Source organism: Procambarus clarkii, chromosome 5 (genome assembly GCF_040958095.1).
Source record: "Procambarus clarkii isolate CNS0578487 chromosome 5, FALCON_Pclarkii_2.0, whole genome shotgun sequence".
Classification (NCBI taxonomy): Eukaryota; Metazoa; Arthropoda; class Malacostraca; order Decapoda; family Cambaridae; genus Procambarus; species Procambarus clarkii.
Window position 1 is genome coordinate 9,031,621 of NC_091154.1, and position 14,613 is coordinate 9,046,233.

At 51.6% G+C, this 14,613-nt stretch overlaps 1 protein-coding gene across 1 annotated transcript in view; it reads left to right on the plus strand.

The window, feature by feature from the left end:
* Positions 1–14,613, plus strand: part of LOC123767016 (uncharacterized) — a 72,900-nt gene that overhangs the window by 52,132 nt on the left and 6,155 nt on the right. Inside the window, exons 9-10 of the mRNA XM_069337520.1 lie at positions 5,285–6,550; positions 9,792–9,971. Coding sequence (XP_069193621.1) covers positions 5,285–6,550; positions 9,792–9,971 — 1,446 coding nt within the window. The remainder of the gene's footprint in view (positions 1–5,284; positions 6,551–9,791; positions 9,972–14,613) is intronic.

Below are 14,613 nucleotides of genomic sequence, written 5' to 3' on the forward strand. Positions count from 1 at the left end.
TGGGAATAATGTATGCAATGCGTTATAATCTGGAAGAAAATAAGAAGGTTGATGCAATTGAAAAACCTGACTTTAGGAGAGGATGTTATGGCAACCTTAGAAAATTTTTTAGTGAGTATAATTGGACAGACTTGTTGCTAGGCAAGGGAGTGAATGAGATGTATGTCAAGTTTTGTGAAATATATGATAAAGGCACAAAAAAAATTATACCAAAACAGAGATGCAGAACTAGATAACAGGATTGGTTCAACAGAAATTGCGAGAGGGCCAGAGACCAAATTATTTTTTTCTGGGGGGAGCCCCTACGGCTCCTCGGCTATCCATGGCTGATATGGATACCCCCCTAACTATTTTGCATCAGTCGATGTGGGTGGAGTTCTAGGCCTACCAGGGACCACGAGCCAGAACCTGCCCCCCCTACTTTTCACAGAGGCACAAGGAGCAATGGCCTATAGAAATGTACATGTAATTTGGAGCATTCTATATCTGCCACCGACCTAGACAGGCACCCAGAAAGGTAGTTTGGGGCGCAGGTTAGCAGTGCCCTGCCTGGGATAATCCTTAGCAGACCCAGTCTAGGGGCCCTTAGAAAACCCTGCGGGGGCTCTCAGGTCCGATGGAGGAGACCCTTGCATCCCCTCTCACTTTGTGCGAGTTTGAGGGTTGCTCTGTTCCCTTGTCTCAGGGTGACACTCATTGTTTTTGCCTCCATCATGCTGCCTGTTGGGTCGGTGACACATTCGACCCTGAGTCCTGCAAGCTCTGTTGCTTGTTCGGGACTCAATTCACCAAGACTATTGATGATTTTCTTCGGGTGCAGGCAGCACGCTCGTTGCAGGATAGGTTTAAGTTATTGTAACGCGCTTCCCCGGTTGTCGTTTCCCTGGTTGTTGCTTCCCCGGATGTCCCGAGGCTGCCCCGATTGGCCTATAGGGATTCGGACTTGGGGGTGTTGGTCGCTTCGGCCTTGGTTCCATCCGCGCTCCCTCGTTCTTCCCTCTCGGTGGTTCCTTCAGTCCCCACCCCCTGCTTCTGGCCCCTAAGTGTCTGAGGGCTTTGGGGTTGGGGCAGGGTTTAGAGGTTTCTGAGACTTGGGTAGTTTTGGGGGTTGCCCCGTCCAAGGTGGCTGCAGAGGCATTCGAATCTGTTCCTCCTGCTGATGCTCCAGGGTCTGACCAGTGGGCCCCTTCCCTTCTGGCTCTATCGGCTGCCCCAGCTTTTTCTTGTGAAGCCAGGGCTTTGGAGGATGACTCGACCCCAGGGCCTGGAGTGGAGGTTCCCGGGGTTGGGGAGGAGCTGACTTGGGGTCCTTGGGCTGCATTGGACCCCGCCTGGATTTTCTGTCCTTCTGAGCAGGGCTTACTGTTGCAAGGAGGTAGAGTCTTCTTTTCCCCCCCTCTGTGTATGATTTGGACTTGGGTTCTGCTCCTTCCCGGGTTCGGTTCCGTGTCCCTGTGGATTCTTCGATTCCGTCCTTCCGGAGGTTTTCAGCTTCCCGCATCTCACCGCCTGAGGTGCGGTCAGCCATTGTGGCTTACCTCCTGTGTGACCCGGAGTGTGCCTCCATAATGGATCCTTCTTCGTTCAGATTTGGATCATCGTGTCCTTACTGGGTGCGTTATGAGGTTCCGGGGTCGTCCTGGCTTGCAGACTGCCCTTTGTTTTCGTTGGATGCTTGGGACTCATTCTGTTGGACCCGCACGTTTGAGTGGCGCGAAGCATTGACGGTGGTCCAGGTTTACCTGGGGGCCGATTTTGCGCATCTTAATGAGTGCCTTTTCACTCCTGCCCTTTTGCGGGATATTGGTGCAGTTCAGCTTCATGTGCAGGTTCCTTCCCTGTCAGCTGTGCTTGTGGCTGAGAACTTACGCGCTCGTGGCCTTTTAGCTTCGGTCCTGCATTTCTTTTCCCTCCCGGAACTGTCTTTGGATTGGCTTGCGGTGGATGTAGAGGCACTTGGAGCTGTTCCTAGGTCTGGTGCCTTAGTCTTGGCTGCTCTTTTGAAGCTGTTTGCGCCGATCCTGCGAGAGGCATTGCTACAGTTTTTCGCTGCGCGTTTTGCGTGTCGACAGGTGGTTCTCGCTTCCTCTTTGGAGTCCACTTGGACCCTGGTTCGTAGGTTGTCTTCTTTTTGTCCTCTGCTTTTTGAGTCCTCTGCGGTTGAGCGTTACTGTATATTCAGGCGGCTTCTTCCACTTGCCGCTCTGTCTGAATTGTTGGTGCTCCAGGGGAACTGGAGGGGGGGGGTTCCTTCCTGGCAGGGTCGTGCCAGGGCTCATGGTACTGTTCGTCAGGGTCGGCCACAAGTGTCGGGTTCGGTGCCGGTGCCACCTGCAGCCCCGCCTGTGCCTGGTCGGTGTGGTGTTTGCTCTGCTCGCAGGTCGGGTTCTCGTAAGGGGCAGCGGCCGTTTCGCGGTTTGCCCCATTGACGGGGCGGTGGGGGGGGGGAGGCTTGTACGCTCACGCCTGGTCTCATGATTTGTTGGCTTTTCAGGTCGTTTCTCTTGGCCTGCGGTGGCTCCTCCACCTTTGGGGGGTTCGAGGCTGACGGGGCAGGCTTTCTCTCCTGCTCTCTGTCGGGTCATCTTGGAGTGGGTGCGCTTGGGCGTGGTCGAAACGACGATGTCTCTCAGGTGGGTTTCTCGCATGTTCCCAGTTCCAAAACGAGACTGTGCGGACCTGCGGTTCATTGTGGACTTGTCCCGTCTGAACCCTTGGGTTTCTTGCCCCTCGTTTCGGATGACCACTCTGTCCAGGTCCGGCTTCTGTTGGAGCCGGGCGATTGGATGGTGTCCCTGGACCTCAAGGACGCTTATTGGCACGTCCCTATTCATCTGGGGTTCAGGGACTGGCTCGGTTTTGTTGTGGGGTGTTAGTGTTACTGTTTTCGTTGTCTCCCTTTCGGGTTGAATCTGGCGCCTCGCATGTTCACACGCCTTACCTGGGTCGTGGTGCCCCGTCTGCGTCTGTTAGGTGTTCAAGTGTTGGTTTACCTTAACGACTGGCTGGTTTGGGCTCCCAGTCGGTCCGTGTGTCTGCTCGCCAGGGATTTGGTGCTTTCCCAGCTGGCCGGGTTCGGGTTCCTGGTGAACTGGAGGAAGTCCCATCTGGTTCCCTCCCAGGTTTGGTCGTGGCTGGGTCTTGTGTGGGACTCTCGAACCACTTCTTTGTCTCATTTTTCAGAAAAATGCGTCTCCGAAAGATGCGGAGATGCATTTTTCCGCGGCTCCGCATCTTTCAGGAGATCGGCCCGGTCCGGTACAAGACTGGTTCGCTCTTCTCCACGAGTCTTCACGTTTGGTGTTTTTGACTCGTGTTTATCACCATCTCTATGGTGATCAGGTGGCTTCCTTGCTGGTTTCCCACCTGCGAGCTTTCTCTCGGCGGCCGTATGATGTCTCCTGGCTGTCCTTCTGGTTCTTTTTGTCCCTTTGTCGTTGCTCTTCGCTTTCGGTTCGGGTGTTGTTTTTTCTCTCCTGGTTGTTCCAGGACCATCATCTTATGCCTAATACTGTCGCCTTGTATCGTGCGGCGCTGACGGAGCTGCTGCAGCTTGCTTTCGGTATCAATGTTACTTCTGCACCGTTTCACAAACTGTCTCGTGCGTTGTTTCACCTCCGGCCTACTCATGCTCCACCTGCACCGTCCTGGTCTTTGGACAGAGTGCTCTCCTATCTTTCTTCTCCTCGGTTTGTTGTGGCCCCTTCGGTTCAGGATTATTTTACTAAAGCTCTTTTTTTTTCTGTTGGCATTAGTTGGTGGTCGTGTGGCAGAGCTTCATGCTCTTCTCCGGCGCAGAGGTTTTTGCTCTTTTGGTCATGGTCATAGGTATGTTAGTATACAGCCGTCTCCCTCTTTTCTGGCAAAGAATGAGACTGCTGCCTTCCGGAGGGGTCCTTGGGTTGTTGATGCTTGGTTTGTCAGGCCAAGCGTGCATCATGCGTTGTGTCCGGTTGCGGCCCTCCGCCATTATCTGCGCGCCACGGCTTCTGTGTCTGGGGATTCACTTTGGGTTGATCCGGTTTCCCTTCCCTATTCGCGGGTTTGGGTCTCTCAGGTGGTCCGCAGGGTAATTAAATCCAGCCAGCCTGCGGCCTATCCCTGTGCCCATGATGTTCGTAAATATGCTGCTCTTGCTGCCGTCTTTGGCAATATGTCTTGGGCTGACATTCGGGGACGAGGATTTTGGCGGTCGAACATGGTCCTGGCTGCACCCTACCTCGTGAACGTTCCTGGGCCCAGTTGGGCACAGTCGGGCCTGTGTTGCTTTGGGTCGGCAGTTGCAGCCTGTTGTCTCGACTTTGAGTTGAGGAGTGGAGCACCGACCACCTCCCAGGTAAGTCCCCTTTTCTTTTGTTGTCTTTGGTGAAGTAGCTCAGGGGAGCCGTAGGGGCTCCTCCCAGAAAACCAGCGTTGAATGTAATGAAATATCATTTTCTGGGTGAGTCCCGGAGGCTTCCCTGCAACCCTCCTGCCCTCTGGTTGGCGTTTTTTCACATTTTTTATATCCAGCCTCAGAACTGGGGTGGGGATCGCCGGCACGAGGGTCTGCACGAGGGTCTGAGCTGCACAGACATGCGCCACTGCACGTGTGACGTCATGCTTGTTTGCTCGTTTTTCTTTTGGAGAGTTCTATCCACTCGTTTGACGATTTTCGTTGTTAACCAGAATAGTTGTTTGTTTTGTGACGCTTACCTTTCTGGGTGCCTGTCCCGGTCGATGGCAGATATAGAATGCACCAAATCACATGTGCATTTCTATGGGCCATTGCTCCTCGTGCCTCTGTGAGGGGGCCAGGTTCTGGCTTGTGGTGTCCCTGGTAGGCCTAGAACTCCACCCACATCGACTGATGCAAAATAGTTAGGGGTATCCATATCAGCCATGGATAGCTCCGGGAAGCCTCCGGGACTCACCCAGAAAATGGCGTTTCATTACATTCAACTCTGGTTTTTTATTCCCCCAACACACACCCTCAAGAAGCAGCCTGTAACAGCTGTCTAACTCCCAGGTATCTATTTACTGCTAGGTAATAGGGGCATCAGGGTGAAAGAAACTCTGCCTATTGTTCCTCGCCGGTGCCGGGAATCGAACCCGGGCCATAGGATTATGAGTTCCCGCATGCTGTCCACTCAGCTTCGAGTGCCCTAGAGAGATTGTGGAAAGTGTAGAGAGATTGTATTGAGCACAAATGTATCTAGCTGTCAACAGGTTAAATCTTCTGAAGTTTTTATCCTAAATCCCAACTAGAGTGCAGAATTTTATTTGCTGACTGTATATTTTTCAGGGCTCTTATACGGATGTGACCCTAGCATGCGGTTCAAAGTTTTTTGCTGTTCATCGTCTGGTGCTGACGGCATGCAGTGACTTCTTCACCGAGATTTTCAAGGAAACACTTTGCAAAAAACCGATGATTGTGCTGATAGACATTAAGTGTCAAGAACTAGAAGCTCTGTTAGATTACATGTACCTAGGAGAGGCAGTGGTGCAACAAACAGACATCCCAGGGATTATTAAAGCTGCCGAGTGCCTCAAAATTAAGGGCTTGTCTGCTACTGATGAGGACCCAACCCAGTTTCTGAAACCAATGCCTCTGAGTGATGGGCAGCAGCCGGAAAAACGTCGCAGACGAGACCTGGGAAAAGACGCGGGCAACCAAGAAAGCACCAAATTACTCAGGAGGGAGAGCACTTGTTACAAAATACTGCCAGCTGACAATACAGCATCGTATATGCCCCATAGGACAAATAATATTCCGGCCGATGACAAGATAGAGGTGAACCGTAGTAAATGTGCCGTTCCACCAGCAAACGTTGAAGCCTCTCGCTTTACCGCTCCCGAAGCAGCGGCTGTCCAATGTTCAGACAGCATCGACGTGCAGCAGGGGCCAGATGTCTCCCCCTCCAAAACACACATGGCCCAAATGCACCACAATTCTCAGATGCTGCACAACATGCAGGCTCGTGACTTGCACTCGCAACCTGGACCACAAATCCACGAAGACATTGATATTCGTTTGGAAGACATTGCTGAAATAAAAATTGAAAATATTGAAATTGAAGAGGAAATAAAGAACAGTGTAATAAAAAGCGAAATATCACCGATCCAAAATGACCCTCTTAGCGAGTTGTTGATGGGCAGAGGAGACTTCTCTCACTCATTGTCTGTTGAAGAGAACCTTGCAAATCACGTGTTTCATCAAGCCCCAAAGGAGCATCTCATGCACCCTGTTTTACAACAAACCCCAAAGACCAACCTTGAACACCCTGTTTTTCAACAAGCCCCAAAGACCAACCTTGAACACCCTGTGTTTCAACAAGCCCCAAAGACCAACCTTGAACACCCTGTGTTTCAACAAGCCCCAAAGACCAACTTTGAACACCCTGTGTTTCAACAAGCCCCAAAGACCACACTTGAACACCCTGTGTTTCAACAAGCCTTGAAGGACAACCTTGCACACTCCATGTTTCATCAGGCCCCAAAGGACACCCTCACACACCCTGCGTTTCAACAAACCTCAATGGCAGGACCTTCAGAACTGAGCAGATTGGAGGTAAGTGTCCTTTGCTTTACGTTTAGCTTAAATCAAATCAAATCAAATGTTTATTCAGGTAAAAGTACATACATACAAGATGAGTTACAAACATAATGTTGGATTTCTAGATAAAGCTAGGACATACTATGCCTAAAGCCACTAATACACACAGCGTTTCGGGCAAGGTATGGGGGAAAAAAATGTGTGGGTGGGGTAGCTAGTTGAATATTTGTATGTTCAGTCACTGGGACCTGTGACAGTTTTTGTACATGTAATGTGGCCCTCTTGTCTGTTGAAATTAAATAGTGTATAGAGTATAATACTTTGAAATTTAAATAAAGTTACCATTGTAAAAGATGTTCACCATTTATCCCTGTAATTACAAATACAGTATGCTAAAAGATACAGCATTATTAACCCTCTTACTGCTCCAGTCTTGTTAACCCTTACACTGCTCCGATCTTGTTAACCCTTACACTGCTCCAATCTTGTTAACCCTTACACTGCTCCGATCTTGTTAACCCTTACACTGCTCCGATCTTGTGTAAGAGTTAACAAGATTGGAGCAGTGTAAGGGTTAACAAGATTGGGGCAGGTAAAGGTTAAAGCAATACTTGAACATTTTTAATTGCCAGGGATCGTTTGTAGAAGGTGTTGACTGGTTTAAAGGGTTTGTGTGTGCCATAGTACATGGTTACCTCAGGGCTTATCTTGAGGTTATCTTGAGATGATTTTGTGGCTTTAGTGTCCCTGCGGCCCGGTCCTCGACCTGGCCTCCACCCCCAGGAAGCAGCCCGTGACAGCTGACTAACACCCAGGTACCTATTTTACTGCTAGGTAACAGGGGCATAGGGTGAAAGAAACTCTGCCCATTGTTTCTCGCCGGCGCCCGGGATCGAACCCGGGACCACAGGATCACAAGTCCAGTGTGCTGTCCGCTCGGCCGACCGGCTCCCTACAATTGCGTAAGTTGAAGAAACAGGCAGGAGTAACAGGTAAGGTTCTCCTGTGGATAAGAGAGTACCTAAGCAATGGAAAACAGTGAGTCATTGTGAGGGTGAAAGATCACAGAATGGGGAGATGTCACCAGCAGAGTCCCACAGGGTTCTGCACTTGAACCTCTCCTGTTTCTGATATACGTGCATGATCTTCCAGAGGGTATAGATGCATTCCTCTCAATGTTGGCTGATGATGCTAAAATTATGAGAAGTATTAGGACAGGAAGCGAGCAAGAGGCTACAAGACAATACCGACAATTCCACATTAACATTCCTCATAACTGAAAGGCTAATAATCCTAATTAGTGTTAAATAAAAGTATTGAATCTTGGCATAGTTACAATAAGAAATAAAAAAGTCTTAATTTTTGTTTTTGTTGTAATATGGGGTAACTGGAATAAATATTGAAGCCGTACAATAAGGAAACTGATACACTACCTTGCATGAAAACAAGGCAAATGATCACGCTGCAAGGAAACTATCCTACTCTGATGTGCTCGACTGCCACCAGATTGCAACTCGGGGTTACCCTGAGTCTCGGTCAGCCACCCGCCTCACTCACAAGCTGCCAGAGCAGAACCCACCTATTCATTTACAGGGAAAATAGGAATCAGGGTGACAACCAGAAGTTGCAAAGTAGTCCACTAGAAAAGAGTGCTACACCCAGTTGAGCCTCAGAAGAGGTGGCCTGCTTTTCTGAAAGGGAAACAAAAGGTTATTGAAAACAGAAGAGACGGACAGGGTTTACTCGTGAGAGGTGATGGCAGGAGAGCAGGATCTTGGGCAGAGGATTATCAGCTGCATGCCAAATGCAGACACCAACCAGAGTTACTACGGCCTCCCACACACCATGATATGTGTCCGCTGTTGGTAAGGAAGGACTTCTGTCCCCTCCCTAGCATAGTGAAAGCTGGAGGTGAGGCTCCAGGCGATGTCTTGACACATGCATGGAGGTTCCACCAGCAGGTAACCACCAGCAGGTAACTCTGGGGGCTCAAGGGAAACACAAGCTGTGACTACTAAGGAAGGGAACCATGGCATAGTCTCATTGAGATACAAACCCAGGACACACACACGATGTTGCATCGCATGACTGTGATGCAACAAACAGTCATGAAACATAAAGGAAACGAAGCAAAAAGCAGTGACTTTTCATGGAGCTGATGTTCGTGTGAAGAAAAATACCAACCGGCTGAAAGCATGAAGAAGTGGGCAAGACCCCATCAGAGATCAAGATGGTGTCTATTGGGGGGTTATACCACCCCCATAACTGGGGGTTGTGGGGGGTTATATGTATTGGGGGTTAAGCCCCCTAATATATGTGCAGGCCAAGAGAGGTAGGTGCACACCAGATACTCATCAGTAGAGTGAGTAAGGTGCAGAGCTGATCAGGACCCCAGGAGGGTGACCTGTGTCACAATGTACACCAGGCGAGTAAGGTGCAGAGCTGATCAGGACCACAGGGGGTGACCTGTGCTACAATGTACACCAGGTGAGTAAGGTGCAGAGCTGATCAGGACCCCAGGAGGGTGACCTGTGCTACAATGTACACCAGGTGAGTAAGGTGCAGAGCTGATCAAGACCCCAGGGGTTGACCTTTGTCACAATGTACACCAGGTGAGTAAGGTGCAGAGCTGATCAGGACCCCAGGAGGGTGACTTGTGCTACAATGTACACCAGGTGAGTAAGGTGCAGAGCTGATCAGGACCACAGGGGGTGACTTGTGCTACAATGACCCACACCAGGTGAGTAAGGTGCAGAGCTGATCAGGACCCCAGGGGTTGACCTGTGCCACAATCGACTGGCACCCAGGTGCAATGACAAGATAGTTTGCCCACACCAATGATTTTATTGCTATGTTTATATCAGGATTGCTGTTTCCTTTCACATAGTCACCAGTTTTGTTATGACATATATATGTATATATATCTAGTTTTTTTTTGGTTTTTGGGTAGATCTCTGATCACCAGGCTTCCCTCGCCTCGTAGAGCGAGTCAAATCCTGGTACGGGCTCCCGGTAGGCCAGGGTTTCTCTCCGGTGTAACTTTTTAAGACTTAATATTACCAATGCTTATGCTTGGGAAGATACTGAGGAGCCCTCCAAGAAAAGCAAATCCTTCAAATGATAGCAAAATAGGTAATAACAAGCCTGAGCCTTGTCCTTAAACAACCGTTTAAGGACAAGGCTCAAACCCCCCCAATATACCATTGGTTGTAATCCTAGTCCACAGCTAAACATTTAGGCTTTACACTGTCTGCAGGTTGATGACCTGCGGAGGTTGAGTGAGCCCATCAAAAGCTTGCTAAAGGCCAACCGCGTGTTGGCTGTTCAGCACGACCAGTTTGGTAGCCGCTGTGCGAGACTATCTTTACAAGCCGGGCGGGTGTGTCTCCACACACTCCTGCATCACCGCCTACCCACGCACACCCACACCCTCCAGGTTATTATACGACGCTTTTAGTCTTGAGATGATGACGGAATAAATATGGCGCCTGGCTGTGACTGTCAGGTAGGCTGCTACATTATTAATAAGAAATGAAAAATACAAACCAAATTGAACAAATATGAAAAATAGAAAAAAAATTCATAATGGCACATCCTACCTGACAAACACTGAACGCACCTTTATGACATTTTTCCTTTTTTCAAATTTGTTAAATGGAGCTGCCTACCTGACAATCACTGAATAAACCTTTATGACATTTTTTCTTTTTTGTCAAATTCTATCAATTTTTCTGGGGGGAGCCCCTTTGGCTCCCCAGAGCTTACTGGGCTGATATGCTAATGTCAGACTTTGGCATCAGTCATGTGTATGGAGTTCAATGGGCCTACCGGGGACCACGAGCCAGAACTCCCCATGCCCCCCTCAGTGAGGCATGGGGAGCAATGGCCTATAGAAACCCTCGTGTGGTTGAAAGCATTCTATGTCTGCCATTGACCAGGTCAGGCACCCAGAAAGGTAAGCGTCCCGAAACAAACCCCTATTCTGGTGAAAACATTGCTACCAAAAGCCACACAAATGGATAGAACTTCCCTAAACGAAACTAGCAAATGATCATGACGCTATACATCGCCGCGCTGCTGTCTGCCCAGCTACCCCCTCCCCGAGAGGAGGAAGGGGAAGCCCCAGACCCCAGACGGCAGCTAGCCACCCTTCAGTTCTCAGGCTGAAGCTAGAGGCGGAGGTCGTGTGCTTGACTACGGAGTTTTCAACACTGTGCTTAGAGTGTGGTGGCTGTCTTTGAGGGGTACGAGAGCCAGGAGTTATTCTATGGTACTCGGGCTGCATGTGCCTAGGGTTATCGTTCCTAGGTGCCCTGTAAGTACTGCCCTTGGGGCTTGGAGTCACCTTCCATAAGCTCCTCGGGACCTGCCTCTGCTAGACCGTATTACTGCTCGGTTTTTTCGGCCGCCCTTTGGGTGCTTGGGGTTTTGTCTTACTTGTTTACCTTAGGGTAAGAGGCAGTTTGCACTGGTGGGGATGCAGGGTGCTGCGCAGCTTGTTTTCACCACTCACAGCGGCCGGCTCTGTTCATTGGGGTACGTTGTCCTCTTGCGGGGATTTGTTTTTCTTTTTCTCTTTGCCTTGTGGGGATGTCCGCCTTGCTTCTTCCCTTGTGCCTGACCTGTGCACGGTTCTTTTCTGGTGTAGCCCCCTGCTAGGTCCCAGTGAGTGTACACATCCCTAGGGTTCAGCTTTTAGATTGTGGTTTGGTAGTTGTGGGCGCCGGTTAGCAGTACCCTGCCTGGGATTACCTGAGCGTGAGTCCCTGTTGGTATACGCTCAGGCCCCATTGAATCCCCTAGGGGGCGCGTGGGTCTGATGGATGTGTCCCCGGAGTCCCCCCTCAACTTGTGCGAGTTCGAGGGTTGCTCGGTCCTCTTGACTCAGGGTGACCCTCACTGTTTTTGCCTCCGTCACGCTGCCTGTTGGGTCGGTGACACTTTCGACTCTGAATCCTGCGAGTTCTGTTGCTTGCTGGTGACTCAATTTACCCAGTCTACTGATGATCTTCTACGGGTACAGGCGGCGAAGGCATTGCATGTACGCTTTTGGCTGTTAAAACGACTTAGATTTGGTGTCTGCCCCTCCCCGGGTTCGGTTCTGTGTTCCTCGGGTGCGGCAGTTCCGTCTTTCCGGAGGTTTTCGACTTCCCGCATCCAACTGTCTGTGGTGTGGGCGGCCCTAGCGGCTTACCTCCTGCGTGACCCGGATTATGCCTCGGTGATGGATCCATCGTCTTTCAGGTTTGGGACTTCGTTCTCTTTCTGGGTCCATTACGAGGTTCCGGAGTCGTCCTGGCTGACGGACTGTCCTATTTTTGCCTTGGAGGCATGGCATTCCTTCTGTCATTCCAGCACACTTGAGTGGTGCGAAGTTTTGACTGTGGTTCAGGTGTTCCTGGGGGGCGACCTTGAGCACCTCAATGAGTGCTTGTTTGCTCCAGCCCTTTCCCAGGATGTTGGCGTTCTGCAGCTCCATATGCAGGTTCCCTCCCTTTCGGCTGTGCAGGTGGCCGAGGATTTGTGCACCAGGGGCCTCCTGGCTTTGGCCTTGCGCTTCTTTTCCCTCCTGGACCTATCTTCGGACTGGCTTGGGGAGGATGTGGGGGCGCTCAGGGCCGCTCCGGGGTCCGTTGCCTTGGGCTCGGCAACTCGTGCGTCGGCTGCCTTGTTGAAGCTTATTGCATCGATCTTGCGGGATGCAGTTGGCCAGTTTTACGCTTCCCAGCTTGCATGTCGACAGGTGGTCTTGCCTCATCTTTGGAATTGGCCTAGGGCCCTGGCTCTTAGGATGTCTTCGCCCTTTTGTCCTCTGCTTTTTGCTTCTGTGGCCGTAGCGCAGTACAGTATATTCAGGCTGCTTCGGCCAGTTGCCATCCGATGTCAGACTTGTTGGTTCTCAAGGGTTCCCGGGAAGGCCTACCCGGAGGGGTCGTGCCAGGGCTCGAGGTTCCTCTCGTTGTGGTAGGCCACTGGCGCCAGGTTCGGGCTTGGCTCTGCCTTCGGCTGGTTAGCGCGGTGTTTGCCCTGTGCGGGGTTCTGGGTCTCATAAGGGGAGCTGGCCCTTTCGTGGTTCACCCCATTGACGGGGCGATGGGGGAGGCTTGCACTGTTCGCTCACGCCTGGTCCCACGATTTATGGGCATTTCCTTCGGCCTGCGGTGGCATTGGGTGGCCCCCCTTCCTCCTTTGGGGGGGTTCGGGGCTGAAGAGGCAGGCTTCTTCTCCTGCACTTCGTCGAGTTGTCTTGGAGTGGGTTCGCTTGGGCATCATCGAAACGACGTCGTCCCTCACATGGGTTTCCCGTCTGTTTTCAGTGCCGAAACGGGACTGCGGACCAAAGGTTCATTCTGGACGTGTCCCGTCTGAACCCCAGGGTTCATTACCCCTTTCGTATGGCTACGCTGTCTCAGGTTCGGCTCCTGTTGGAGCCGGGTTCTTGGATGGTGTCCCTGGACCTCCGGGACGCTTATTGGCACGTCCCAATTCATCCGGGGTTCAGGGACTGGCTTGGTTTTGCTGTGGAGAGTCGAGGTTACCGCGTTCGTTGTCTCCCGTTCGGATTGAATCTGGCACCTCGCGTGTCCACACACCTTACGCGGGTCGTCGTGGTCCCTCTGCGTCTTCTACGTGTTCTCGTGTTGGCCTACCTTAACGACTGGCTGGTTTGGGCTCCCAGCTGGTCCAGTTGTCTGTTAGCCAGGGGTTTGAGTCTTTCCCAGCTCGCCGGGTTCGGGTTCTTGGTGAACTGGAGGAAGTCCCATCTGGGTGCCCTCCCAGGTTCGGTCGTGGCTGGGTCTTGTGTGGGACTCTCAGACCGCTTCCTTGTCTCTTCCTCTGGAGTCTCTCCTCCAGCTGCAGTCCCGCTTGCGCCTGTTTCTGAGGGGCTCCCAGGTCACCCGACGGTTGCTCGAGGGTTTGTGCGGGAGCTTGAACTTCGCGATGTTGGTCTACGCGCCAGGTCAGGTTTGGCTTCGTCGGCTGTTCTGGTTCCTTCGGGAAAATCCCTTCCGCCTCTCTCGCGATCGCCGGGTTCGACCCCAGGGGGCTTTGCGTCGGCTGCTGTGTTGCCAACTTCCTCTTCGGTTTTTTCAGGGTTCGGTGCCTTGGCGCCTGCCCGAGCCCTCGCTCGATGTGTTCCCGGACGCGTCATCTCTCGGCTGGGGCTTTGTGACCAGCGCTCACCAGGCCGGCCAGGGGTGGTGGGGTCCGTCCTTCCGTGGAGCTCACAGTATGGTGCGGGAGTTCACGGCGGTGTGGTTTGCACTTCGGAGGATTTGGGTCTCTCATGGGTCGACAATCCGGCTCCATTCGGACTGCTCCCAGGTGGTTCATTGCCTGAACCGAGGGGGTTCGATGCGGTCATTGGCTCTTTGGGGCTCACACTCTCTCACACCCCAGAAGTGACTCGAACCCATACTCCCAGGAGCAACGCAACTGGTATGTACAAGACGCCTTAATCCACTTGACCATCACGACCGGACAAAATGAGGTGATAGCCGAGGCTATTTGAACCACCCCGCTGCCGGCACTCGGATAGTAATCTTGGGCATAGCATTTTACCAAATCACCTCATTCTTTGGGGCACACGTGAGGAACACAAATGCGAACAAGCCTGAATGGTCCCCAGGACAATATGCAACTGAAAACTCTTAAAGCCTCGGCTATCACCTCATTTTGTCCGGTCGTGATGGTCAAGTGGATTAAGGCGTCTTGTACATACCAGTTGCGTTGCTCCTGGGAGTATGGGTTCGAGTCACTTCTGGGGTGTGAGTTTTCAGTTGCATATTGTCCTGGGGACCATTCAGGCTTGTTCGCATTTGTGTTCCTCACGTGTGCCCCAAAGAATGAGGTGATTTGGTAAAATGCTATGCCCAAGATTACTATCCGAGTGCCGGCGGTGGGGTGGTTCAAATAGCCTCGGCTATCACCTCATTTTGTCCGGTCGTGATGGTCAAGTGGATTAAGGCGTCTTGTACATACCAGTTGCGTTGCTCCTGGGAGTATGGGTTCGAGTCACTTCTGGGGTGTGAGTTTTCAGTTGCATATTGTCCTGGGGACCATTCAGGCTTGTTCGC